Source organism: Mustela nigripes, chromosome 11 (genome assembly GCF_022355385.1).
Source record: "Mustela nigripes isolate SB6536 chromosome 11, MUSNIG.SB6536, whole genome shotgun sequence".
NCBI classification, from domain to species: Eukaryota; Metazoa; Chordata; class Mammalia; order Carnivora; family Mustelidae; genus Mustela; species Mustela nigripes.
Window position 1 is genome coordinate 15,759,718 of NC_081567.1, and position 25,154 is coordinate 15,784,871.

Here is a 25,154-nt window from a genome sequence, read left to right on the forward strand (position 1 = left end):
GTCGGAGGGAGAGAGAATCTCAAGCAGATTGCACTGAGCATGGAGCCTGAAACAAGGCTTGATCCCACATGAATTGAGCCAAAATCAAGTCAGAGGCTTGACCAACTGAGTCACCTAGGTGCCCTTTACTTTGCCTTATAAAATGTCTGAGTAATAAAACCTTTAATCTTTAATCTCTGTACTCAGGGAACAGAGGGCAGATGGGCAGAGGCCCGAAAACATGTTTTGATGTGGAACAGAAGAAGAGGGAAGCAGAGATGCAAAAATAAAACACAAGGATGTAAGCTTTTCCCCCCTTAATGTAAGGAAAAGAATACCAAGGACAATTCCTGTAACAGAGAGGGCCTATGATTTTATAAATCCGATAATATAAAATCAGGTTCCAATAGCATTGATTCTAGTTGGTATGCTGGGGACCTTATGACTGGAAGTGTTCAACAGGCCAGCTGGGACCTGCACACTACAGAGGCTGTCTCGGGATGCCCCGGCCGCAGGGACCATTGCACCTGCTTCAACAGATGTGCTGGCCAGCTACTCTGTTTGTAAATTATGTTGGTATATCCGTAGCCCAAAGTGGACGGGCAAAGATGCTCCTTTATGGATAAAATACAAAGCTCTGGATGGTACAGTAATTTAAAGATATACTTTTGTGTGATAAGACATTTCATAAAACAAATATTTTGGAGAAACGTCAGTATGTATGAAAAGAAAGTAAGGAAACGAAGAAAGAAGAAAGTAACCCCAAAAAACTTTTCTTTAGGTAGGTTACAGCTATCTACAGCTACCATATTAGAAATTGATAAACTTTTAATTATCATTACATGTTATGTAGTCTCTGGAAAACTTCAGAGAGTGAAAAAGGCAAATGATCTCTTTGTATTATTATGAAAATAGGTTTGATGTTGCAGCCCCTCTAAAAGTGTCTGGGAACCCAAAGAGTTCCCCGGACCTCACTTTAAGAACCGCTAAGCTAGATTATTATGCTATAGTAATAAAATAACACACATGAGTTTACTTCTTGCTTATGCTTCATGTCCACCGAGAGCTCTGCTCTGCATCATCCTCATAATGGGACCAAACTAGAACACTGGGAGTTTTGGGGGCGAGGGGGAAAAACAAGCGCCAGAGGTCTCCGAATTAAAGCTTTGGTCCAGTAGTTGTACATTCATTTCCATTTACAATTCACTGGGCAGAACTAGTCACGTGGCTTTCCTCAAGCACAGGGTGGGGCCGGAAGGACAATCCTGCCCTGTGAAAATGATTCTTTCTCCTTGAAAAAATTCTTCTTTCTCAGAAGCCCCAGCAGACTGTCCGCGGGTCAGAATTGGATCGATTTCTGATAAAGAGGAGCAGTGTTAACCCAAAGAGGCTCAGAACTTCAGGGCAGAGGGTAGGGCACCTTACCTCCACGAACATATTGCTGCCCATCCAGTGGCTGAACAAAACTGGGGTCTGATTAGCAAGAAAAAAGGGAAGGAATAGCTTTCACCGTCTTCCCCCTTCCTTTGGGTTTCAGTGGGCTCTCACGCTAGTAATCTCAAATAGTATAATGAAAGAGGCAGGAAACACACCTAGAATGTATCTCTTTTTTTTTTTTTTTTTTTTTTTTAAGTAAACTCTATCCCCCTACATGGGGCTCGAACTCACAAAATCAAGAGTCACATGCTCTACCAACTGAGTGTGCCAGCGGCTCCAGAGTGTATCTCCTAAAACGGGAAGATGTCCATCGGAGCGATACTTGTTACAAGATAGCATAACTGAGTACTGTATTTCATCACAACTAGTTCCAGCCAGCTGAAACTAATAAATAGGCGTGGACTTTGAGTGAGTTCCAGATGCCAGACCCCTATGGGACCGAACTGAAGACTCCTTCTTGACCAATGAACAATGGGCTTTTTTTTTTTTTAAGATTTTTGTTTATTTATTTGACAGAGAGAGAGATCACAAGTAGGCAGAGAGGCAGGCAGAGAGAGGGGGGAAGCAGGCTCCCCGCCGAGCAGAGAGCTCGATGCGGGACTCGATCCCAGGCCCCTGGAATCATGACCTGAGCCGAAGGCAGAGGCTTAACCCACTGAGCCACCCAGGCACCCAATGGGCCTTGTTTTAGCCACCTGGGTCAAACCTATGGATTCATTCCATTCTACCCAAAGTGTTCAGTTTTCATTCTTAATTAGCATATCACCATGAAAACCCCCTCTTAATATTCAGCTCTCTTGACCTCTCCCACTCAGCAACCCTCCCAGTGAATTTCTTCTTCTGTCAAACACATTCAGCTAAAAAAGCTATTTCAAACTTTGGTGATCTTTGTTTTATTCACTGATAGAAATGATACAATGTTAGAGGCACCTGGGTGGCTCAGTTGGATAAGCACCCAACTCTTGGTTTAGGTCGGGTCATGATCTCATGGTGACAGGATCAAGCCCTGAGTAGGGCTCTGCCCTCAACGTAGAGTCTGCTTCAGATTCTCTTTCCCTCCAGCTCTCTCTCACAAATAAATAAATAAAATCTTTTAAATAATAAAAATGGGAATTTTGTCCACAAGTTGACCATCTAGAACAAGAGTCAATTAAACATTTTCCATAAAGCACAGTCAGTAAATATTTTAGGCTTTGTAAAGGTCTCTGTAGCAAGTACTCGACCCTGTCTTCATAGCACTAAAGCAGCCCTAGAAAACAGGTCAATGAATGGAAGTAGCTGTGGTACCATGAGACTTGACTTACAAAAAGAGGTTGATGGCTGGATTTGGCCAGAGGGCCAGTCTGCCAGCTCCTGAATTAGAATTAAAACCACTGATCTATGATCTATTATTAAAACCAATCTGAAAGCCAAGTTGCAGATCCATGGGTAAACCCAAGTCTCCTGAGAGATCTCCTCTGTGGAACAGTCCACAGCAGAAAAAGGATCAGAGAGCCACATGATTTCTTCTATGAGCTGATTGGGGCCAAGTATAAATCCGCCTGTCATACCTTAGACGGTTCGTGTACTAACCTAACGCAGGCAGTGGCCTGCAGTGATCAGAAATTTAAGATCACTTCTAGGGAGGGTCAACTACCAAAGGAGCTAACCCAATCCGAACCAAGATACAAAGCAGGTGCTCCTCTGTAAAGAACTATGAGAAATGATGATCTATCAGAGGGCAGGGCCAGGCAAGATCACCTGAAGACCACCGCCCATTCTAACACCCTGATCAGCCCAGCTTGAGTCCACGGTTCTGGACCAAGAACTTGCCAGGGAAGTAAGGTTGTGCCTTTCAAAATGACGAGTAGTATGATACTGGAAAAAGGCATCAAGGCCATTTCTTGTGGGCATTGCTGGCCGCACTAAGCAGCTTAATTCAATTATAAGAGCTTTGAGCAGCCACAGAAGATTTTTTAAAGTTTATTTGTCTTTTTAAGTTTTTTTTTTTAAAGTATTTATTATAGGGAGCAGGGAGAGGGACAAGCAGACTCCACACTGAGAACAGAGCCCTACATGCGGCTTCATCTCATGACCTGGAGATCACAACCTCAGCAGAAACAAAGAGTCAGACACTTAACCAACTGAGCCACCCAGCACCCCATAAAGTTAATTTTTTATTTAAGTAATCTCTACACCCAACATGGGGCTCAAAATCAGGAACCTGCTATCAAGAGTCACATCCTTTTCCAACTGGGACAACTAGGCACTCCATCCACAGAAAATTTTTTAAGCAGGGGCAAATAATTTCAAAATTTGATGTAATAGCAGCCAAGATCCCATTCCTGTGGACCATGGGAGCAGATAGGAGCAATAGTAAGCTGGATACATAATCTAAAGCAGCTGTCCAATAGGACTTTCTGCAGTAAAGAAATGTTCTACATCTCTGCTGTCTAGTGTGGGAACCACTATCCACACGCGGTATCGGGCATTTGAAATGCGGTTAGTGTGACTAAGGAAATGAATTTCAATTTCCGCTTAATCAGTTTTAATTTTAAATTTAGTAGCCACATGTGACTAATTACCTCTGTGTGGACAGTACCGGTCTAGAAGTCTAGCACATACAGCTTTAGTCCCATGGGAGCTTTTGGGATTCAATGAGAAACCCTCGATATCCTGATAATAATGCACCAGTTTCTGTAGTAAGAGAATCTGAATGGGTTTCTGTTACCTATAGCTTTCTTCCTCATACACCCATTTAATTAATTAATTAATTAATTAATTATACTTAATTTATATATTTCTTTATTTGCAAGTAAGCTCTATGCCCAACGTGAGGTTTGAACTCACAACCCTGATATCAAGAGTTCCATGCTCTACCAACCAAGCCAGCCAGTTGAGACTCACTTTACTCATTTGGTAAATGAGCCAGTTGGTACCCATGTACTCATTTTAGATGTTTAGAATTCAGAGAACAAAACCCACCCCCAGGAGAAGTAACTGCTATGGTATGAATGCCCAAGATCCTACCCTGCCCCATGCCCCCCGTTGACCAGAGGAGTCCAGAAAGCTTCCTGGTTCAGCCTCCAAGTCAGGGCCCTATTGCTTCTAGCCACTTATCAAAAATCTTGCCCTCACCTCCATCCTCTTGGTCACCTGTCTCACCTGCAGGGACCACACTGACTCAGCCACGCTCTTCCGTTTTGCGCAGGAGAACCCCACAGCTGCTCTCCGCTGAGGCAGAGGGTGTCTATTCCAGACACAAGTCAGACCATTCCCTCTGTTTCTCAGGAACCACTCCCCGAATGGCATGTAACAGCTCTCACTAAACTGAGGTACTCTTAGGGCACCTGCGTGGCTCAGTCGGTTGGTTGAGCATCGGACTCTTGACTTTGTCCCAGGTCATGATCTCGGGGTCATGGGATTGAGCCCACCATTGAGCCCTGTGCTCAGCATGAAGTCTGCTTGGGATTCTCTCTCTCCCTCTTCCTTCTCCCCTGCCCCCCAAAATAAATAAGTCTTTTTAAAAAATGGTGAGGTATTCTTAGTTAAAGTAGGACTGCTCATTTGAGACCAAAGTACTGAGTCCTGGGGCGATTTCTTTTTTCTTTTTTTTAAAGAGTTTCTTTTCTTTTTTTTAATTTGGGGGCGCCTGGATGGCTCAGTCATCAAGCGTCTGCCTTCAGCTCAGGTCATGATCCCAAGGTCCTGGAGAAGCCTGCTTCTCCCTCTCCCCTTCTTGTGTTCCCTCTCTCGCTCTCTCACTCTCTGTCAAATAAATAAATAAAATCTTTTTCTCAATATTTTCAATAAGAAATTAAGCATTCTTCATCCAATAAATAAATAAATAAAATCTTTAAATATATATGTATATATATATATTTTTTAATTTTTCATTCAAGAGACAGGGAAAGCACAAGCAGGGTGAGTGGCAGAGGCAGAGGGAGAAGCAGGCTCACTGTCGAGCCCGGAGCCCAGCGCTGGGCTCCATCCCAGGACCTGGAGATCTTGACCTGAGCCGAAGGTGGACTCTTAACCCTCTGAGCCACCCAGGCACCTCCTGGGGCACTTTCTGGCTCCAGTAGGCCTCAGCTGCTCAGGCACTACATTGAGAGAAAGGCTGGGGGACTCCACCCCTCTGGTCCCTGGAGACCAGGTGTTAGAGGCAGGTGGCGCTGGTGTCTCCAGTGAAGCGGCGGGAGAAGCAGTTACTCTTCCCCTCACAAGGGCGAGCACCAGAAGGCGGGGCGGAAACCGCTAACGAGCCTTCTGCAGAGTGGAGTCAGGATGTCCTCAACTTTCATCAGGAATTTCTCAACTATCCCCATTCAGAAGATCACCCCGTCAAGTAAGGTGGACCAGGCCCTTTAGACCGTCGCTCAGGTTATCCTGGAGCTCACTCCTGAAAGTCTTTGCTCTTCCCGAGCAGAGGCAACAGCACAGTAACTTAGCGAGACAATATTATGGCCAAGGTAATAGGGTGGCCAGATTGAGCAAATAAAAATACAGGACACCCAAATAAATCTAAATCTCAGATAAACACAAATTATATTTTTTAGTATAACTATATCCCCAATATTGCAAGGGACATAGTGATACAAAAACAATTACTCATGGATTACCTGAGCTTTGACTGAACATCCTCTGTTTTCATCTAGGCAGACCCTAAGGGGCTTACATCTGCTTGAACGCTACCCAGACGGAAATATTTGCAGGCTCACTCTGTGAGGGCACCCATTCTGGGGCGCATTAGAGCAGACGCTCCCGATTCTTTTCTGAGGAGACACATGGTCCTGCCCACGAGCTCTTCGCCGGGCAGCCCTGACCAGAAGCGGAGCAACTTCACCTGAGTGGACCTTCTCTCTCCACAAGGAGACGCAGTGCCACTGGCCCGCCAGTAGCTTCTGTGACGCGTAGACGGCTCTGCCCTTAACCTGTTGAAACGGTCTCCTGCTCCCTCCACCCAGCACCTTTTATTTATTTTTTTTTTTTAAAGATTTTATTTATTTGTCAGAGAGAGCGAGCGAGAGCGAGCACAGGCAGACAGAGTGGAAGGCAGAGTGAGACGGAGAAGCAGGCTCCCTGCGGAGCAAGGAGCCCGATATGGGACTCGATCCCAGGACGCTAGGATCATGACCTGAGCCAAAGGCAGCTGCTTAACCAACTGAGCCACCCAGGCGTCCCAACCCAGCACCTTTTAAAAGCTTGCCTGAGAGAAGCAATATTTTTCTTCCAGTTTTCTTGAGAAGTGACTGACCTACAAGAGAAAAAATATTTTTAAAGGATTATCTGAAGGATGTCTTTTTTTTTAGGTCAGTGATAACCTTCTTACTGAGAAGGCCAATTCAGAAAATAAGTAACCTGTTACCAATTTTTTTTTTTTAAAGAAATTATCTTTTTTTTATCAGGGAGGTGATGGCAACAACTTTGCTTAAGCATGCTTTTATTGCTTCTCCAATTGCTAAGGGCTTTGGCTAAACTTTCAGAAACTATATAACCCTTAGTCCCTGGTGTATCTGAGGTAATATTCCACCTTCTACCAAAGCTTGTGGTCTAGGAAAGCATTTTTAGATCTGGTTCAGTTCATTTATCCTTAACTGACCCTGGAATTCACTTACTTGCAAAATGTGTTTTGTCTCTTTTCATTCAGGTGTAAGAACCCTACAGTAAAGTGCATGAAGTGTACTAATCTTAAAGGGTCGGCTTAATGAAATTTCGTTTGTGTACACCTGTGTGGCCACCACCCAGATCAAGATCTATAACTTTCCTGCACTCTAGCACGTTCCTTTTCATTCCTTCCTGGTCAATACTTCCACAGTGGTAACCACTATTCTGACTTCACCAATATCAATTAGTTTTGTTTGTTCTTTTTTTTTTTTTTAAGATTTTTTTTTTTTTTTTTTTTTTGAGTTGGGGGGGGGGGAGGGGAGCGCGGGGGGGGGGGGGGGGGGGGGGGAGGGACAGAGGGGCAGGGGGAAGCGACTCCCTGCTGAGCAGAGAGCCCAACTCAGGGCTCAACCCAGGACCCTGAGATCATGACCTGAGCCAAATGCAGACGCTTAACAGGCTGAGCCATCCAGGTGCCCCTAGCTTTGTTTTTGATGTTGTTGTTTTTTTTTTTTTATCAATAGACTTTTTTTTTAAGGATAAGAATTGGGGTGTTTTTTTTAATGATTTATTTGACACAGAGAGAGAGAGGGAGAGAGAGAGCACAAGCAGTGTGGAGAGGCAGAGGCAGACGCGGACTCCCAGCTGAGCAGGGATCCTGATGGGGGACTCCATCCCAGGACCCTGGGGTTATGACCTGAACGGAAGGCAGACGCTTAGCTAAGTGAGCCACCCAGGAACCGTACTCTTAAGTTGCATATAATTGGAATCATAGAGTCTGAACCTTCTCTTTGGTGAACAAAAAACGGGTCATTCTTTTTTATTGCTACACAGTATTCCATTGTATCAAAGCACCACAATAATAAATTGTGGTATAAATTGTCAATTTTCTTGTTATGAGACATCTGTGCTGTTTCTAGGTTTCGACTTTTGTGAATAAAACTGCTATGGACACTACATTATGCTCAAGTCTTTTGGCACACTTGTTTCTCTTGTCTAATCATAAGTATTTTGGAATCATAATACAAGTATGCATACAGCTTAAGTCAATACTGCCAATTTTCTTTTTTTTAACATTTTATTTATTTTTAAGGTATATTTTACCTTATATGGCAAAAAGGACTTTGGGCCCATTAATCATGTGGATCCTTAAACTCGAAGAACCCTTCCTGGTTTGGTCAGACAGAAAGATGTGAAGACAGATGAAGGGTCAGAGAGGGGCTCCTGGTCAGTAAAACGTCTGACTCTTGATCTCAGGGTCATAAGTTCAAGCCCCACATTGGGCTTTAGGCAAAAGAGAAGAAGTCAGAGAGATGCAGCCTTCTTGGCTCTGAAGATGGGGAAGGAGAGCCAGGACCCCATGACTGAGAGCAGCCTCTAGCAGCTGAAAAGGCAAGGAAATGGCTTCTCCCTTAGCGGCTCCAGGAAGGAACCCAGCCCTGCCTAGCAAGACTCTTGTCATATTTTTAACTCTCAGAAGTATAGGGTAACAAATTGTTATAGCTTTAAGCCATTGATTGTATGATCGTTTGTTCTATGGGTGACAGAAAACGAGTATGGTAGCTGATCTGAGAGTTCTCCTTCCACGGACCAGACCCGCAGAGAACGGTGTGTCTGTATGGTGGTTTCTGCTACCCAGAGGCAACCACCACATCATCATTTTATTGACTTGTGGTTTGACTGTAGGGTTATTGGCTGCCAGTAAGCAGCACAATAAAAACCAACCTCATGACACTCTTTGTTGCATTTGCCATAATGGTGCTATTGAAGAAGAGTTCATTACCCAGAAGTTTCCTCCCCATCAGAACCTGCAGGAGAAAATGAGTTTCCGTCCTAGGACCTGGAGGAGACTCTGCTTGGGTTTCCCTCTCTGTGTTTGTTGGTTGTTAGGAAGCTTAGAACAGCGATTCTCAAGCAAACACATCTTGGGCTGGAAGAACCAGAATCCCCAGAGGCAGCTTTTGCAAACTGTCCTTGCAACCCAGAAATTTCAATCTGTCTCCCTAAAGCAAAGTGTCCCCCTTCCCCCCACAAGAACCTTTGCTTTGGTGAGCCACTCTTTGATGATAGACAAAACTCTCTAAAGGCCTGATATATAAGGGAAATCATTTTAGACTTCTTTTTAAAAAATATTTTATTTATTTATTTGAGAGAGAGAGTGCGAGCTCACGTGCATGCGGGCTGGAGTGCAGGGGGAGGCCAGAGGGAAAGGGATAACCAGCCTCCTCACTGAGCAGGGAGCCAGACTCCACGTGTCTCCATCCCAGGACCCCAAGACCGTGACATGAACCAAAGGCATACACTCAACCAACCGAGCTACCCAGGTGCCCCTACATTTCTTTCTAACTCAGCATGACTACATAAACTTTGTTTAAACTAAAAGCTGGGGAGTGCTTGGCTGGCTCAGTCAGTAGAAGACACGACTCTTTTTTTTTTTTTTTTTTTAAGATTTATTTGTTGGGGCGCCTGGGTGGCTCAGTGGGTTAAGCCTCTGCCTTCAGCTCAGGTCATGATCTCAGGGTCCTGGGATCCAGCCCCGCATCGGGCTCTCTGCTCAGCAGGGAGCCTGCTTCCTCCTCTCTCTCTGCCTGCCTCTCTGCCTACTTGTGATCTCTGTCTGTCAAATAAGTAAATAAAATCTTTTTTTAAAAAACATTTATTTATTTATTTATTTACTTACTTACTTATTTATTTATTTGAGAGAATCAGAGAGAGAGAGCAAGAGACAACAGGGGGATGAGAATATCCAGCAGACTCCACTGAGCACAGAGCCTAATGTGGGGCTCGATCTCAGGACTCCAAAATTGTGACAGACCGGAGCTGAAATCAAGAGTGGGAAACATAACTGACTGAGCCACCCAGGCACCCTGAGCATGGAACCCTTGATTTCAGGGTGTGAGTTCATGCCTTGCATTGGGTGTAAAGATTACTTAAAAAATAAAATCCTTTTTTTAAAGGTTTTATTTATTTGACAGAGAGAGACACAGCGAGAGAGGGAATACAAGCATGGGGAGTGGCCGAGGGAGAAGCAGGGTCCCCACTGAGTAGGGAGCCTGATGCAGGGGCTCGATTCCAGGGCTCTGGGATCATTCTGAGCCAAAGGCAGACGCTTAACCAACTGAGCCACCCAGGAATCCCTAAGTGTTTCTAGTTTTAATTTCAAAGATAATAAATATTGATAGATATAACCTACATGAGCAAAAACGCTTTAGATTCCTCAGTAATATTTAAGAGTGTAAGGAGGTCCTGAAACCCAAATGATGGAGAACTACTGAGCCTCAGCCAGCGGTTTGCAGGTGAAGGTGTTCGTGCCTTGCGTGCTTCGCCGCAACCAACCGACACCCTCTTTCCTCTCCTACCTTTGTTTGTCCACTGCCTCATTTCTCTGAGTTTTGTTGCATAAATGACAGGTTCCTCATAGTTGGAGGGGCTAATGCTTGCCAACGAGTATCTGAGGAGACTTAGAAACCCCAGGAACTGCGACTCTTGATCTTGGGTTGTGAGTTCAAGCCCCACATTGGACGTAGGGCTTTCTTTAAATAAACAAACAAGCAGGGACGCCTGGGTGGCTCAGTCTGTTAAGCGTCTGCCTTCAGCTCAGGTCACGGTCCGTGCTCAGCGGAGAGCCTGCTTCGCCCTCCGCCTGCTCTACCGGTCGCTCCCCCTGCTAGTGCTCTCTCTTTCTGACAAATAAATACAATCTTTAAAAACAAACTAACTAACTAACTAAAACTCCAGGGTTGTGTTAATGATTCTGAAGCTGTTGCCACCAAGTTTACCTTCATTGTCTCCGTGGACTAGCTGAGGTTAGCAAACTCATCAATGAACTCGGTCCACGTTGGGTCCTTGTGTCTGCATTTACTCCCTTCCTAAGCACATCTCATTTCCCTGCTCTTGCTGCCCGAGGAATGTAGCCTTTACCCAGGCCCCTATTTTCTAGGGAAACTGGACTAACAGAGTTGTATATTATTACTAGCCTATATTATTGGTAAGAAAATAGATATTCAGATATCCCCTGCTTTTCAAAAGTTCGCATTGTGCCACTTGGATTTTAGGAAAGCCTACATTGAATGTGTTTTTGCTAACCAAAAGAAATCCAAAGAGGATTTTCACTTTTTTGAAAAAAGGTGAAAAGTGAAAATAGGGTTCCGGGTTGGCTTTTCAGGCAGGAAGCACCCCAAGATCTCCTCCTCAGAGCTATGCTCAGTGTCTCAGCAGCCAGCATCTGTGCTTGATCTCAATTTATATTGTGCTTTTGTTACCAAAATATGTCCTAAGGTATCGGAAAAGCCTAGGAGAGAGGCTTCTGGGTGGCTCCGTCAATGGACCGTGCAACCCATGTTGTCAGGGCTGTGGGCTCAAGCCCCACACTGGGCGCAGAGATGACTTAAAAATGAAATCCTTGAAAGAAGAAAGAAAGGAGGCCTAGAAGAGGTGATTTCTTAGATCTGGGAATGCTCAAAGTACTTTCCATATAAATTGATAGTAATGGCTTCTTTGCTTTATGTCATTTCCACTTCCAGAAGTTCTCACAGAAATGCTCTTCTCTGGGCACCTGGGTGGCTCGGTGGATTAAGCCTCTGCCTTTGACTTGGGTCATGGTCTCAGGGTCCTGAGATGGAGCCCCTTATCAGGCTCTCTGCTCAGTGGGGAGCCTGATTCCCCCTCTCTCCCTGCCTGCCTCTCTGCCTACTTGTGATCTCTCTCTCTGTGTCAAATAAATAAATAAAATCTTAAAAAAAAAAAAAAAAAGAAAGAAAGAACTGCTCTTCTCATGCGTGGCAGGGAAACCTGGGGGTGGCTCTACTGTGACTCTCCTCCACCGCTTCTCCATCCTGATCTGCTTCCCCAGAGCGATCTTTATGGGCCACATCATGGGCTCCGGATCCCTCCAGCTTCGGGGAAGTTTCAGAGCTTGGAGGAGCTAGCAGGTGAGCAGAGGGAAGGAGGAACGGGAGATGGAGACTTACTTCCAGCTGAGCCACGCGTTGAAGAAGGCTGCACTGCTCCACTGAAGGGGCTCCTATCCGGAGCCTCTCGCTCCTTCTGCTGCTCTTCCTTTCTGTTTCGGGTCTGTGCTCCCTCTCTTTGCCTCTCCCAGCAGGGCAGGGCAGAGTTCTCCATTACTGCTAGCCCCAGGGTTGCTTCACCAGCCCTTGGTGGTTTCCCTTAACCCTGCCTGTGCCTCTGTAAATGGTTCCTTCACTAAACTCCCCACAATTCCTCTTTGAGGCACCACATGTTTCTTAGTGGCCTCCTATTGATATACACTGAAGGGTTGAGTGACTTTCCCAGGGTCACACAAAGAATGACAACACAATGGAGACGACTCTAACACAAAAAAGGGTGGTGTTCGTCTTGGTTTTGCCAGGCTGCCCAGTGCACCCCCACCCCGGCCCCCCCAGAATCCTCGGCCCTGCCCAACCAGAGGAATCTGTGATCCCTTTGTTGGGTGGGATTGAATTCCCTAGAGCTCCCTTCCCAGACCTGGCCAGCAACTCCAGTAACCAGAGCTGTGTGAGAAGAGAAGGCCAGGCCACTGGGGTAATCAGCCACACCCTGAACAGAGGTGAGGTCTCAGGTAAGTCACGCCACTGAGGGGCCACCTCCTCTGTCCCAAGGGCCTGGGCTCCCCTACAGCCATGCCTCACCGAGGACCCAGGGCCTCAGCCTCCCAGCACGGCCCACAGGGTTCCCACCCAGCCGTGTCCTGGGGCTGGGACATGTGCCTCCCACCCCCACCTTGGGCCTCCAGAGATGTGAGATGCTCACAGTGCTCTGGGTGGGGCCTTAGGCTCCCTACTTCCCCCTTCCAGCCCCAGATCCTCTCAGATTGCCAGGGATGGGCTCCAGCCAGGGAGGGTGGGGCTGGTCCTGGGACCATCGGGTGTCACGGGCTGCCTAGGCAGGGACAGAGCTGTGGCGGGGAGCAGACCTTCACTCATCTCCGTGCCTCCGGCTGACTCAAATGTGCCATGTCCCAGCACCTGCTCCTTCCACTTCTGATCCTCGGTAACTTCAGGGGACAGGAGATGGCTTTGATGGCCCTGGGTCCTGAGTCCGAAAGCAGGACTTCTGGGTCCTGTGTGGGTCGTGGGGGTGTCAGAGGAAGGGAAGGAGAAGGTCAGAAACAGGACGGAGTAAGGCGTCAGAAGGGAGAGGAATGGTGTATGAGAGGGGGATGGGGCCGAGCGTCCGGGGAGACGGAGCAGCCGGAAAGCTTGCGGGGGAGGGGAGTCACGGAGGCCGCTCAGTGTCGGTCCCCAGCCTCTTCCTGCTTCCCTCTTTCCAGCCTTCAGCCCCATCCCAGGAGCTTTCCAGGACTCAGGTAAGGCAGTCAGACTGGGGGAAATCACGTGGGAGGCCTTAAAGGCAGGAGGAGGGGTAGCATGGTGTTGGCAGGGGGACGCTGGAAAAGGGGACTGGGGGAGGGACGGGGTGGGGGGGAGGGACGGGGTGGGGGGGAGGGGCGGGGAACAGGACGATGGAGGCTGGCAGCGCCGGGCTGGGGTCCCAGCACCTTCCCCTCTTTCCCCTCCAACCCCCAGCTCTCAGTCCCGCCCAGGAAGAACCTGATGATCTAGGTAAGGAAGAACGGGGGCTCCTCGGACCTTAAAAAAAAAAAAAAAAAAAGAAAGAAAGTCTGGTTAGGTGAGGAGGGAGGTGCCAGTGCCGGGAAGTCAGCAGTACCTAGTCCTCTTGATTCCTGCTCAAGGGGCAGATTAACGTCGGTGGGAGACAGGCTTTGTCTTGGGTTGCGCGGGCCTCCGGCGTCAGGGACCCGGCAGGCTGACCTCCACGGTCCTCCATGGCAGACTGCGGTCGCCCCGAGCTCGCTGCCCGAATCGTGGGGGGCTCAGACGCGCCGCCAGGCCGCTGGCCGTGGCAGGTGAGCCTGCAGCAGCGTGGGGGCCACGTCTGCGGGGGCTCCCTCGTCGCCCCGTCCTGGGTGCTCTCCGCGGCTCACTGCTTCCTGACGTGAGTACTCGCCCGCGCCCGGACCCTCTGCCAAAGCCAGGCCCGCCCCGCAGCTTGACCCGGAGTCTCCGACCGCTAGCCTGGAACCGAGCCCCTCTGCGGGGGTGCCCCGGCCCTGAATGCGGGTGGTACCGCCGGGTCACTCGCCCCACCACTCCCCCCAGTACCCGAATCGGAATCCCCTCTGCCCCGGGTCCTCCTCCCCCCGCCTCAAAATCGGATCCTCTCGCTTCGGGGAACCTAACTCAGCCTGGATCGCCGCAGCCCAGATCTAGATCCGGCTCCGCCCCCCGGGTTCCCACTAACCCCACCTGCTCCCCGGCCTCTGAGCCGCCACCCCACGGCTGTCGGGCCGCCCGTCTTCGGGTCCACCTAATCGCCTCCCGCCTGGGCCTCGGTGCAGGAACGGGACCTTGGAGCCCGCGGCCGAGTGGTCGGTGCTGCTGGGCGCGCACTCCCAGGACGGGCCCCTGGACGGCGCGCACGTCCGCGCGGTGGCCGCCATCCTGGTGCCGGACAACTTCACCCGCGTGGACCTGGGCGCAGACCTGGCCCTGCTGCGCCTGGCCTCGCCCGCCCGGCTGGGCCCCGCCGTCCGGCCCGTCTGCCTGCCGCGCGCCTCGCACCGCTTCGCCCACGGCGCGGCCTGCTGGGCCACCGGCTGGGGGGACATTCAGGAAGACGGTAAGTGGGGGAGGCGGGGGGTCCGGGGAGTGCGGAACCGGAGAGCGGGAGCCTCCGGAGCGGGCCCCGGGGCGGCACCTCGGGGCGAGTAGGAGAAGCCGCGGCGCGCGGTGCGTGGGTCCTCGGGGCGGCAGCTCGGGAGGTGGAACCCGCGGCGCGGGGCCCTGGGCGGGGGCCTGGAGCGCGGATTTCCGCCCGGCGGCTGCGAGGGCCGCTCCCCGGGTCCGCCAGTCCTCCTCCCCCTGGGCCCGCACACTGAGACTCCGCACTCCTCCACCCCATTCCCTCCTCACCTTTCCTTCCAGATTTTTCTTTCCTCCATTTAGGATCTGACTAGGGTTCCCACCCTAGCTCTTCACCCAGTCCATGCCCTCCTCTGAAAACGGAGGAAAATAGTGCCCAGTCCATGGGGTTGTTGGGTGGATTAAATGAGAAAACCCATGTCAGGGTTCTAGCCCGCTGCCTAACATCGCAGTAACTCGCGCGCGTTGGATAGTTTTGCCCGAGGCAATCGGGCACTAGAGCGCAGCCCGGAGTCCTGCAAGCTCGTTCGTTCGGCAGACGGCAGCCTCTGCCCTCTTCCCCCGCTCCTCTTCCTCCTCCACCCCCCAATCCGCGTCTACGCGCCCACCTCCTGTCTTCTCCCAAGTCACTCTCCTCCATTCAGTTCATCTTTCATCCACTCGACAGGTAACGTCTTGAGCCCCTTCTTGGGCCAGGCACCGACTTGGGCATTAGAGATGTATCAGCGAACATAAGCAAAACTCCCTGCCTTCTCAGAGCTTAAGCTCCAGTAGGCAGACAAGCTAGAAATTCAGTAGATAAGCAAACGCTGTGTTGGAAGGTGTGGGGGGGGGGAATAGACCACTTTCCCGTTCCTCACCATCCTACAGTCCATGCTAGCAAAGCCCCACAATTATTGTGCATGTGCCGTGATCAGACCTGTGTAGTGCCCAGGGCTTTGGCAAGGATGAGGAAGGTGCCACAGCCTGTACTTGGAGGGGCCCCATCAAGGGGAGAGAAGACAAGAAAAGGTAATTCTGAGCACCGGGGAAGTCTGGTGATGGCCCCAGACCATCCCGATAAAGGGCACCCAGAACAGGAGATTGATCTTTTCTTCTTTTTCTTTTTTTTTAGATTTTATGAATTTGACAGAGAAAGAGAGTACAAGCAGGGGGAGCAGCGGGCAGAGAAAGAGAGGGACAGGCAAACTCTCTGCTCGGCAGGGAGCCTGAAGCGGGGCTCGATCCCAGGACCCCAGGACGCTGGGATCACAGTCTGAGCGAAAGGCAGATGCTTAACCATCTGAGCCACCCAGGCGTCCCCAGAACAGGGGATTTCTGGGGAGGCTTTGTAAAGAGGACCTAAGTTAGCATTACAGGAAAGTGGGGGCACATGGAGGCCACTCTGGGAACCCACATGAGACATATTAATTGGAGAAGGTCCAGGTTGGGAGGCCGGAGTGGAAGGGGAAGAGGCAACAGAGGCCACAGAAGCTGCTCGGGCTGGACCGTGAAAGCCTTAAGGTCAAACCGAGGGCCAGAGCACCCCACCAGCTCCCAGGATCCCCAGGACAATCCCCAAACCTCCCTGGCTGACCCTCAGGTACAGCTTCACCATCACGGGACCTTGCAGGAAGCCGGGTGTGGAGGGAAGAAGCCGGGTCCACAGCCCCCCCCCCCCCCATTCCTGGAATCTGAGACTTTGTTTCCATCAAAGGTAGGTTCACCCCGGGAGAGGGCGGAGGGCTCAGATGTAAACAATGGGGTCCATTGATGGTTTTTGGTAAGATCAGAGCTGAGTTTTAGAAACATTCCTCTGTCATGGGGCGCCTGGCCGGCTCAGTCAGTTAAGCGTCCGCCTCTTGATCTCCGCTCAGGTCCCGATCTCAGGGTCATGGGTTTAAGCTCCAAGTTGGGCTCCACATTGGGCGTGGAACCTATTTAAATTTTTTTTAATTTAATAATTTTTAAAAAAAGAACATTTCTCTGTCAGCAATAAGTGAAGGGTGGGTTGGGGAATGGACCAGTCGAAGCCTAGGCCAGTCATCCAGGCCCAAAGTTGTGCCTCCTGAACTAGGGCAGTTGTAGTGAAAATTCCAAGAAGTCATAAACGAGAGGTTTTCAGGACTTGGGAACTGAGGCGAGGCCAAGGATGATGTACAGACTCCATGCTTGCCAACTTGTCAACTTAGTGTGGGACCACACTAGGCTATATGACGTCTTTGTTGAAAAGGTCACCCTCTCAAGACTATACAACCTACACTGGGGCTCAGAGCTTAGTGATTTTAGCCCCGACATGCATCTTGTGCCGTCTAGATAACTTTCTCCACTGCACAACCATCTGTGGAAGCTCTCACTGGGTTCTGGGTGAGGCGATTCCCGAGGTAAGAGAAGAGCGGGAGGTGACAATGACTGGTTTTGAACACAGCAGGCGCGGGTGTCACGGGGCATCTAGACAGAGATGTCCAGGAGGCACCTCAAGGGCACAACGCTGAGCTGGGGACCAGGGGACTTCACATCTGCCTCACAGCATTTGCTCTCTGGTTCGACCTGCAGACCGCCTGCCTCTCCCATGGGTGCTACAGGAAGTGGAGCTGAGGCTGCTGGGAGAGGCCGCCTGTCAGTGTCTCTACAGCCGGCCCGGCCCCTTCAACCTCACTTTCCAGCTTTTGCCAGGGATGCTGTGTGCTGGCTACCCGGAGGGCCGCAGGGACACCTGCCAGGTGAGGGGAGGTCGCCGCAGCTGCCCCTCGGGGCCAGGCAGAGAGCCCTGACCATTGGGAAACAAGAGGAATAGGGCAATCTCATCTCTCTCGTGTCTGCAAAAAGAGGGCAAGATGGCCAGTGAATGGGATGGATGAGATTAGAACTTGGAGCTCAACAAGAGGCCGTTGTTCCTTACGGCGGTGCCAGAGGGAGTCAGTCTGCTGACAAGTCCAGCGCCACCACTTATTAGCTGTGTGACCTTGGCCAAATTACTTAACCTCCATATGTCCAGACCTTCTCGTCTGGAAGACGGAGGTGATAGCACTACTTACCTCATATGGTGGTTATGACGACAGCAGGAATATGTAATACGACAGTGCCTTGGTCTTTAATCAGAGCTACAATAAGTATTTAGCTATTATTATTATCATCCCATATCCCAGGCCACAGCGCAGCACCTGTTACTTAGTAGATATTCAGCAAATAGTTATTTTTTTCAAAAACGAATTAATCTGGAGTGCCTGGCTGGCTCAGTCCATAGAGCGGGGTCTCTCGATCTCAGGGCTGTGAGTTTAAGCCCCACGTTGGGTGTAGAGATTACTTAAAAATAAAATTGTAAAAAGTAGAAGGATTAATCCTTTATAGAAGTTTCCAGTTATCTTGCTGAAAGCCAGCACATAGTATATTTTAACCATCTTCCCCAGAAACTTTCCTCCAATGGCACATATTTCTTTTTAAGATTTATCTATTTATTTAAGAGAGTATGGGCAGCGGGAGGGGGAGGGAGAAGCAGACTCCATACTCGATCCCACCATCCTGAGATCGTCACCTGAGCCAAAATCGAGAGTCAGATGCTTTGAAGTGTCTGGGCAGCTCAGTAAGTTGAGTGTCCTACTCTTGGTTTGGGCTCAGTTCATGATCTCCTGCTTGGGAGATCACCCCGAATCTGGGCTCCCTACTCAGCTGGGAGTCTGCTTCCTCATACCCTCTCCCTGCTCCTCCCTGAGAGTGTTTCTCTCCCTCAAATAAATAAATAGGGGCACCTACGTGGCTTAGTCAGATAAGCCTCTGCCTTGGGCTCAGGTCATGATCCCAGGTCCTGGGATGGAGCCCCGCATCCGGCTCCCTGCTCAGCGGGGGGTCTGCTGCTCCTACTCCCTGTGCTCCTCCCCCACCCCACTCATGCTCTCTCTCTCTCTCTCTCTCAAATAAACAAATAGAATCTTTAAATAAATGAGGTTTTTTTATTCTCTAAAATAAGAAAGAGTCAGATGTTTAACTGACTGAGCCACCCAGGTGCTCCCAATGGCACACTTTCTTTTTTTGGCGCCCGAATGGCACACATTTTTGAGGATGCTCAAGCATGCATGGTGGTGAAGGGAATTTGAGCTACATTGTCTTCAGGATCCCTCCCCATTATGAGGTTCCAGAACCTATGGACGTAATCCCCTGCCTTCTTGAACAGGATTGCCAGGAATGGCAGTTTAGATTGCTCTAAACCATGCACTGTCCAGGGGCGCCTGGGTGGCTCAGTGGGTTAAAGCCGCTGCCTTCGGCTCGGGTCATGATCCCAGGGTCCTGGGATGGAGCCCCGCATCGGGCTCTCTGCTCGGCGGAGAGCCTGCTTCCTTCTCTCTCTCTGCCTGCCTCTCTGCCTACTTGTGATCTCTGTCAAATAAATAAATAAAATCTTAAAAAAAAAAAAAAAAGAAAAGAAAAGAAAACCATGCACTGTCTAGTACACCAGTCACTAGCCACAGTGGCTACTGAATATTTGAAACATTTTCAGTGTGACTGAAAAATTGAATTTTAAATGCTTAGCTTAAATTTAAATTCAGATAGCCACGTGTGGGTGGCATCTACCACACTGCACAGCACAGTTCTCAATGATTCCAAGAGCCTTTTCTGGGGCCTCCTCAGGTCACAGAGATGCCTGACCCAGACTACGGAAGATGCCTTAGGAACAAGGCTAATTTAGTGTTTGTTAATTGTAGTTATCTCTGCTTACTCGCTTTCAAACTAACCCTTCTTGCTGCTTTTTTAAAAAAATTTTATTTATTTATTTTAGAGATAGTGACAAAGAGAGAGTGAGTGTGCAAGCAGGGTGAGGAGCAGAGGGAGAGGGACAAGCAGACTCCCCACAGAGCACAAGTCAGATCTCATGGCCCCAAGATCATGACCTGAGCCAAAAACAAGAGCTGGGCGCTCAACCAACTGAGCCACCCAGGTGCCCCCTTGCTGTTTTTCTAACGGCTTATTTCTAGAAGCCTCTTCCTCCTGAAGTTGGCGTCTCTGATTTACCTTAACAATTGGGTGCACTTAGGAACCCAAAACAGTGTTTATTTGAGCCATTTATTGAACAAGAATCATTTGGCTCTGAACAAGACCTGCAGATCTCTGTGGAGTGGCCTTTGGTGCATTAACTGGGTGCCCGTGGCTTTGGCTGCTCATCAGCCTTTCTGCCTCACAAGGCTTTCTTCTGTTTACAGTTGTAGGGAATGCAGAGGGCAAGGCTCAGACAGGACAGATTTCTAGGAAGTGGCTCTGTATTGGGCAAGAAGAGGCGCAGAACCTTGGTGAGGTGACCCAGTATACACTGGTGGGTCCCTGCGTTGATCGTGTAACACTGAACTGTCCATCACCAGGGAGACTCTGGGGGTCCGCTGGTCTGTGAGGAAGGCGGCCGATGGTTCCAGGCGGGAATCACCAGCTTTGGCTTTGGCTGTGGACGAAGGAACCGTCCTGGAGTCTTCACCGCTGTGGCTCCCTACGAGGCCTGGATACGGGAACGGGTCATGGGCTCCGAGCCTGGGCCCGCCTTTCCCAGCCGTTCCGGGGAGCCCCAGTCGGGTCCGCGGGAGCCCAGGGAAGGGAACTGCACCATCGCCCTGCCAGGTGCGGGAGCAGGACGCCTCGGTGGTGGCTGGGCGGGAGAGATCGCAGTCGGGGCGGACACTGCTGCGGGTCCGGGAGGCCCCCTGACTCCGGCCTCTCACCCCTCAGAGTGCGGCAAGGCCCCAAGGCCAGGGGCCTGGCCCTGGGAGGCCCAGGTGATGGTGCCGGGATCCAGACCCTGCCGTGGGGCGCTGGTGTCCGAGAGCTGGGTCTTGGCACCCGCCAGCTGCTTTCTGGAGTGAGTGAAAACCCAGCCTGACATACTCTGGCCGCCCCCGCCTCGGGCCCGAGACACTATTTCCCTGACCCTGGCCCTTCCCCGGTGTGGGGTGGGAGTCGAGGGGAGGGGCGCCGTGGTCTGGGGCACGGGGTCTCCCTGGCAGGAGTGGGACCAGCGTGCAAGCAGGGTCCGTGTCTAGGGGACGAGCGGGCGGGGGTTCGGGTTCGACGCAGGGCGCCGGGGTCTCAGCACACGGTGCTCCGCAAGCCCAAGGTCCAGGCCGGACGCGCGTGGCTTTGGGGCTGCGTGTGCGGGATCCAGCCCAGGCCCCCGCGCCCCCGCCCCGCAGCCCCGCCCGCCCCGACGGCGCGCCCGGCGGCCCGGACAGCTGGCGCGTGCTGCTGCCCTCGCGTCCGCGCGCCGAGCGGGTGGCGCGCCTCGTGCCGCACGACAACGCCTCGTGGGACGCCGCGGCCGACCTGGCGCTGCTGCAGCTGCGCGCGCCCGTGGACCTCCGCGCGGCCCCGCGGCCGGTGTGCCTCCCGCGCCCAGACCACTACTTCCTGCCCGGGAGCCGCTGCCGCCTGGCCCTCTGGGGTCGCGGGGGTGAGCGGGGGGCCCGCGCGCGGCCGGACGGAGCCGGGCGGGACGCCTCCGCAGCGCGGGCTCCCTCGCTCCTCCCTTGCAGAGCCCGCGGCCGGTCCCCACGCCCCGCTCGAGGCCGAGCTGTCGAGCGGCTGGTGGTGTCACTGCCTGTACGGCCGCCAGGGGGCGCCGGTGCCGCCGCCGGGAGACCCGCCGCGCGCGCTGTGCCCCGCCTACCAGGAGGAGGAGGAGGCGGGCCGCTGCTGGGTGAGTGACGGGGGCGGGGCCGGAGGGGCGGGGCCGGAGGGGCCTGGGAGGGAGGCGGCGAGCTCCGGGGCGGGGCGGAGATTAAGGCGGGTCCTGCAGGCTCTGGGGGGCGGAGTCTGGCCGTCGAGGCCTCCAGGCAGGGCCCTGGGCTGGGCCCTGGGGGATGTCCGGCCTTCTGGCTACCCCTAGTTTAAAGAGGAGCCTAACGTGAGGGCCGACTTAGACAGATGAGTCCTGGCGCCCGGCTGGGAGGAGGGGGCTTGTTACGCCTGAGTTCGGGGACACAGTGGAGGACGAAAAAGCCCCAGCACCTCCGCGAGCCGCGTGCTTCCCGTCGCCCCCACACTCTTGCTGCAGAACGACTCGCGCTGGAGCCTTCTGTGTCAGGAGGAGGGGACCTGGTTCCTGGCCGGAATCGGCCCCCTCTCCAGTGGCTGCCTACGTCCCAGAGCCTTCTACCCGCTGCAGACCCACGGCCCTTGGATCAGCCATGTGACTCGGGGAGCCTACCTCGAAGACCAGCTGACCTGGGACTGGGGCCCTGAGGGGGAGGAGACTGAGACACAGACGTGTCCCCCCACCACAGAACGCGGGGGTGAGGGCTCAAAGTCTCCTTAGGGCTTTGGGACTTAGAGGCTCCTACGTGGGCTGAGATCCATGAGAGTGTCTTCAGGGTGCAGCTGTGGAGCCCCCACTTCAGTGGACATCTCCTCTCCCTAGCCTGTGGCCTGAGACCAGAGCCCGCTGCGATGGGGGTCCTGTGGCCCTGGCTGGCAGAGGTGCACGTAGCTGGAGGTCGAGTCTGCACGGGGATCCTCGTGGCCCCAGGCTGGGTCCTGGCAGCCACTCACTGTGTCCTCAGGTGGGTCTCACCCATCTCTTGGACAAGAGGGGAAAATTGAGATGGGCAAAAGGAATCTTAAAATAGTGGGATATTCTCCCTTTAAGGTTCTGACAGTACAGGGAATTACAACAAGTGTTTTGAGATTGAAGAGAGATTTGGAACCAGGAATCATGAATGGAGTGACCTTGGAGTTCATTCTGCCCTGTCCCCTACACTACAGGACTGGGGGAGGAGGTGGTGACGTTGGGCTTTTTTTCCAACAGGCCAGGCTCTACAACCGTCCCTTATATTGAAGTACACCTGGGCCGGGCAGGGGCCACCCCCCTCCCACAGGGCCACCAGGTATCCCGGTTGGTCATCAGCATCCGCCTGCCCCGGCACCTGGGACTTCGGCCCCCCTTGGCCCTCCTGGAGCTGAGCTCCCGGGTGGAGCCCTCCCCATCAGCCTTGCCCATCTGCCTTCACCCAGGGGGTGTCCCCCTGGGGGCCAGCTGTTGGGTCCTGGGCTGGAAGAGCTCCCGGGACCGAGGTGAGAGCCCAGGGTCCTGGGGGTGAGAAGTGACTGAAGGCCAGAAATCCTGTGACAACTCTCTCTCCCCTTAGTCCCTGTGGCTGCAGCTGTCTCCATCTTGATGCCTCGACTCTGTCACTGTCTCTATCAGGGCGTTCTGCCCTCTGGGACTCTCTGTGTTCTGTACTCAGAAGGTCAGGAGGACACATGTGAGGTAAAGGGAGCAGAGGCGTGGTGCTGGGCAGCCAGGTCCTCGAGAGAGAACAGGGCTGGAATTCTTGAGTGCTGGGCGCCAAGTGGGAAGGAGCAGCGCTTCCTTGCCGGACTTCAGAGAGAGACTGGGGCCAGGAAGCCTAAGGGTGGGGACAAGCAGTGCTCTGTAGCTGGACTCTAAGAAGGGGCAGGGAATCAGGAGGAAGAAAGAGTAAGAGACCCTTTGGGATTTGACTCTAATACCGCAGGTGACCTCAGCACCTCCACTCCTGTGCCAGACCGAGGAGGGCTCCTGGGTCCTCGTGGGCGTGGCTGTGCGAGGGAGCCGGGAGCTGTTTGCTGCCATCGCCCCTGAAGAGGCCTGGATCTCCCAGACAGTGGAGGAGGCCCATTTTCTGCCTCCCAGTGGCTACCCCTACTGGACCCCAGAAGGCAGCGATCTCTGTCCCCCCGACATGGCCAGGGCCTCAGGCTCCCCTCAGGCTGCTCTGTTCCTGCTGCTACTAACGCCCCTGATCCGGGGCTGAGGGAGCCGGGGTCTCTGGCTCAACCTTCCCTACCCCCCACTCCCTCCTGCCTTGCACTTCCCGCCGAGCAGGGCTGGAATGTGGCCCAACCGGCTTTGTTCCCTGCCGGAACCTCCGGAGCGCCTCACCCACCTGGGCTGCAGCGGCTTTGGACAATTGGGTCCCAGTGCCCGGCTATTTCGGGCACGGGAATCCTTGGGGGCAGCGGGAAGCGGATAATAAAGGTGTAAACACAGACACGTGGCCTTGTGGCATGGCCAGGGGCAGGCCGAGGGGCTGGGGGAAGCCCAGGAATCGGGCCCATCCCTTCTGGGCCTCTGTGAGTCAGGCCTTGGGCTCCCAGGAAATGTGTCCCTGATAACGTGGCAGCTGCCCCTCATTCCTGCCCCAGGGCGGGGGAGGTGGGGTGGCAGCTGGGTGTGTGTCACCTCCCCAGTGGAATCAGCAACCCTAGCACCTGCCGGACACCTCAGCCCCAGCTCAGCCCCTACTGCCCTTGCCCCGCCTCCCAGAGCAAGGGGTGAGGCTGAGGGCTGAGGAAGGGTCGCAGCTTGGGAGTCCAGGGTCTCCCGTAGTCTATATCCGCAGACTGCTGCTCTCCTATGCACCCCAGAGTGTACACCCTCCGGGGTCCCCAGTTCACACATGACATGTCCTTCAGTGGTCCCCCATTTTTACATCCTGCCCAGTGTCCCCAGAGTTAGGGCACCGTCAAGCATCCTTGAGGGTACATCGCACTCCCTCTCCCTTCATTTTTTTGAAAGATTTTATTTATTTATTGGAGACAGAATGAAAGAGAGAGAAAGAGCCAGGGAGGTGGGGGCAGAGGCAGAGAGAGAAGCAGGGAGCCGGATGCGGGGCTCCACCCCGGGATCATGAGCAGAGCCAAAGCCAGAGGCCTAACCAACCTAGCCTCCCAGGCGCCCCCCTCCCCCACCATCTATTAGTGCCCCTCCCTGTGTGAATTCAACCACATTCCCTGCTAATTGCGAAGTCAGGGGGTCTGGGGTCTGATAGATCAGCCCCTGAAGTGCTCCCAAGGCAAAAGGGGCACATGTGGACACCCCTAGCTGGGGATTCGGAAAGGGTCCCAGAAGAGGTGAGGTCTGAGTACAGAAAAGGGACAAACGGAGACCCGGGGAAAGAGGAGTGCTTGGCGTGGAAACCAGATGGTGAGGGTAGCAGAGGGGTCCCCTCTGGGGCTGCAGTCACCATGTCTTGGTTGAGTGGGCAGAGGATAGCGGAGGGGAAGTAGGAAGTTCTTGGGAGATTAAGGAGCTGGACAGAGGTTCTTAAAGGGACTGTTACCCCCCAGCTGGTCCTATACCCAGACAGTCACCCATATGCCGTCCCTCACAAACATTTCATACACCCACCATCCACCCAAACCCACCACAGTGTCCAATGTTGCCCCTCCTCCCCAGCAATTAGCCTCTAGCCCCTCACCCACCCCAGGAATTCCCTGCCCTCCTGGAGAGGCTCTGAAGTTTTGGCTAAGAGGCCCCATATAGAAAGTAGGTGGGGGAGTGGGGCTCTATTTTTCTGAGGCTTGAAGCCAACATACATGCCAAGTTGCCCACAGACCCATACAGGGTCAGAGGATGAACCTGACCCCCAAACTGGTCCCATGGACCTCCGTCCCGTGAGCCCTTGCCACCTGTTTGCTCCACCGGAGAATCCCTGGATTCTTCCCTGGATCGCCCTTCTCCTCTACCTGCCT

The 25,154-nt window shown here is 52.5% G+C and overlaps 1 protein-coding gene and 1 long non-coding RNA gene across 2 annotated transcripts in view; one reads left to right on the top strand and one right to left on the bottom strand.

Moving 5' to 3' along the window:
• PRSS36 (serine protease 36) overlaps positions 1–23,671 on the top strand; it is a 31,502-nt gene extending 7,831 nt beyond the window's left edge. Inside the window, exons 2-15 of the mRNA XM_059414826.1 lie at positions 13,295–13,330; positions 13,551–13,586; positions 13,818–13,980; positions 14,384–14,664; positions 17,223–17,389; positions 20,018–20,267; positions 20,376–20,505; positions 20,837–21,093; positions 21,176–21,339; positions 21,697–21,934; positions 22,060–22,201; positions 22,447–22,712; positions 22,787–22,908; positions 23,156–23,671. Coding sequence (XP_059270809.1) covers positions 13,295–13,330; positions 13,551–13,586; positions 13,818–13,980; positions 14,384–14,664; positions 17,223–17,389; positions 20,018–20,267; positions 20,376–20,505; positions 20,837–21,093; positions 21,176–21,339; positions 21,697–21,934; positions 22,060–22,201; positions 22,447–22,712; positions 22,787–22,908; positions 23,156–23,434 — 2,531 coding nt within the window. The 3' untranslated portion in view covers positions 23,435–23,671. The remainder of the gene's footprint in view (positions 1–13,294; positions 13,331–13,550; positions 13,587–13,817; positions 13,981–14,383; positions 14,665–17,222; positions 17,390–20,017; positions 20,268–20,375; positions 20,506–20,836; positions 21,094–21,175; positions 21,340–21,696; positions 21,935–22,059; positions 22,202–22,446; positions 22,713–22,786; positions 22,909–23,155) is intronic.
• LOC132026683 (uncharacterized) lies at positions 9,097–13,812 on the bottom strand. The gene is made up of 3 exons (XR_009406970.1): positions 13,693–13,812; positions 12,938–13,084; positions 9,097–9,822 (listed from the first exon to the last, which is right to left on the bottom strand). It is a non-coding gene; the product is annotated as an uncharacterized LOC132026683 (long non-coding RNA).
• Positions 23,672–25,154: the final 1,483 nt, after the last annotated feature.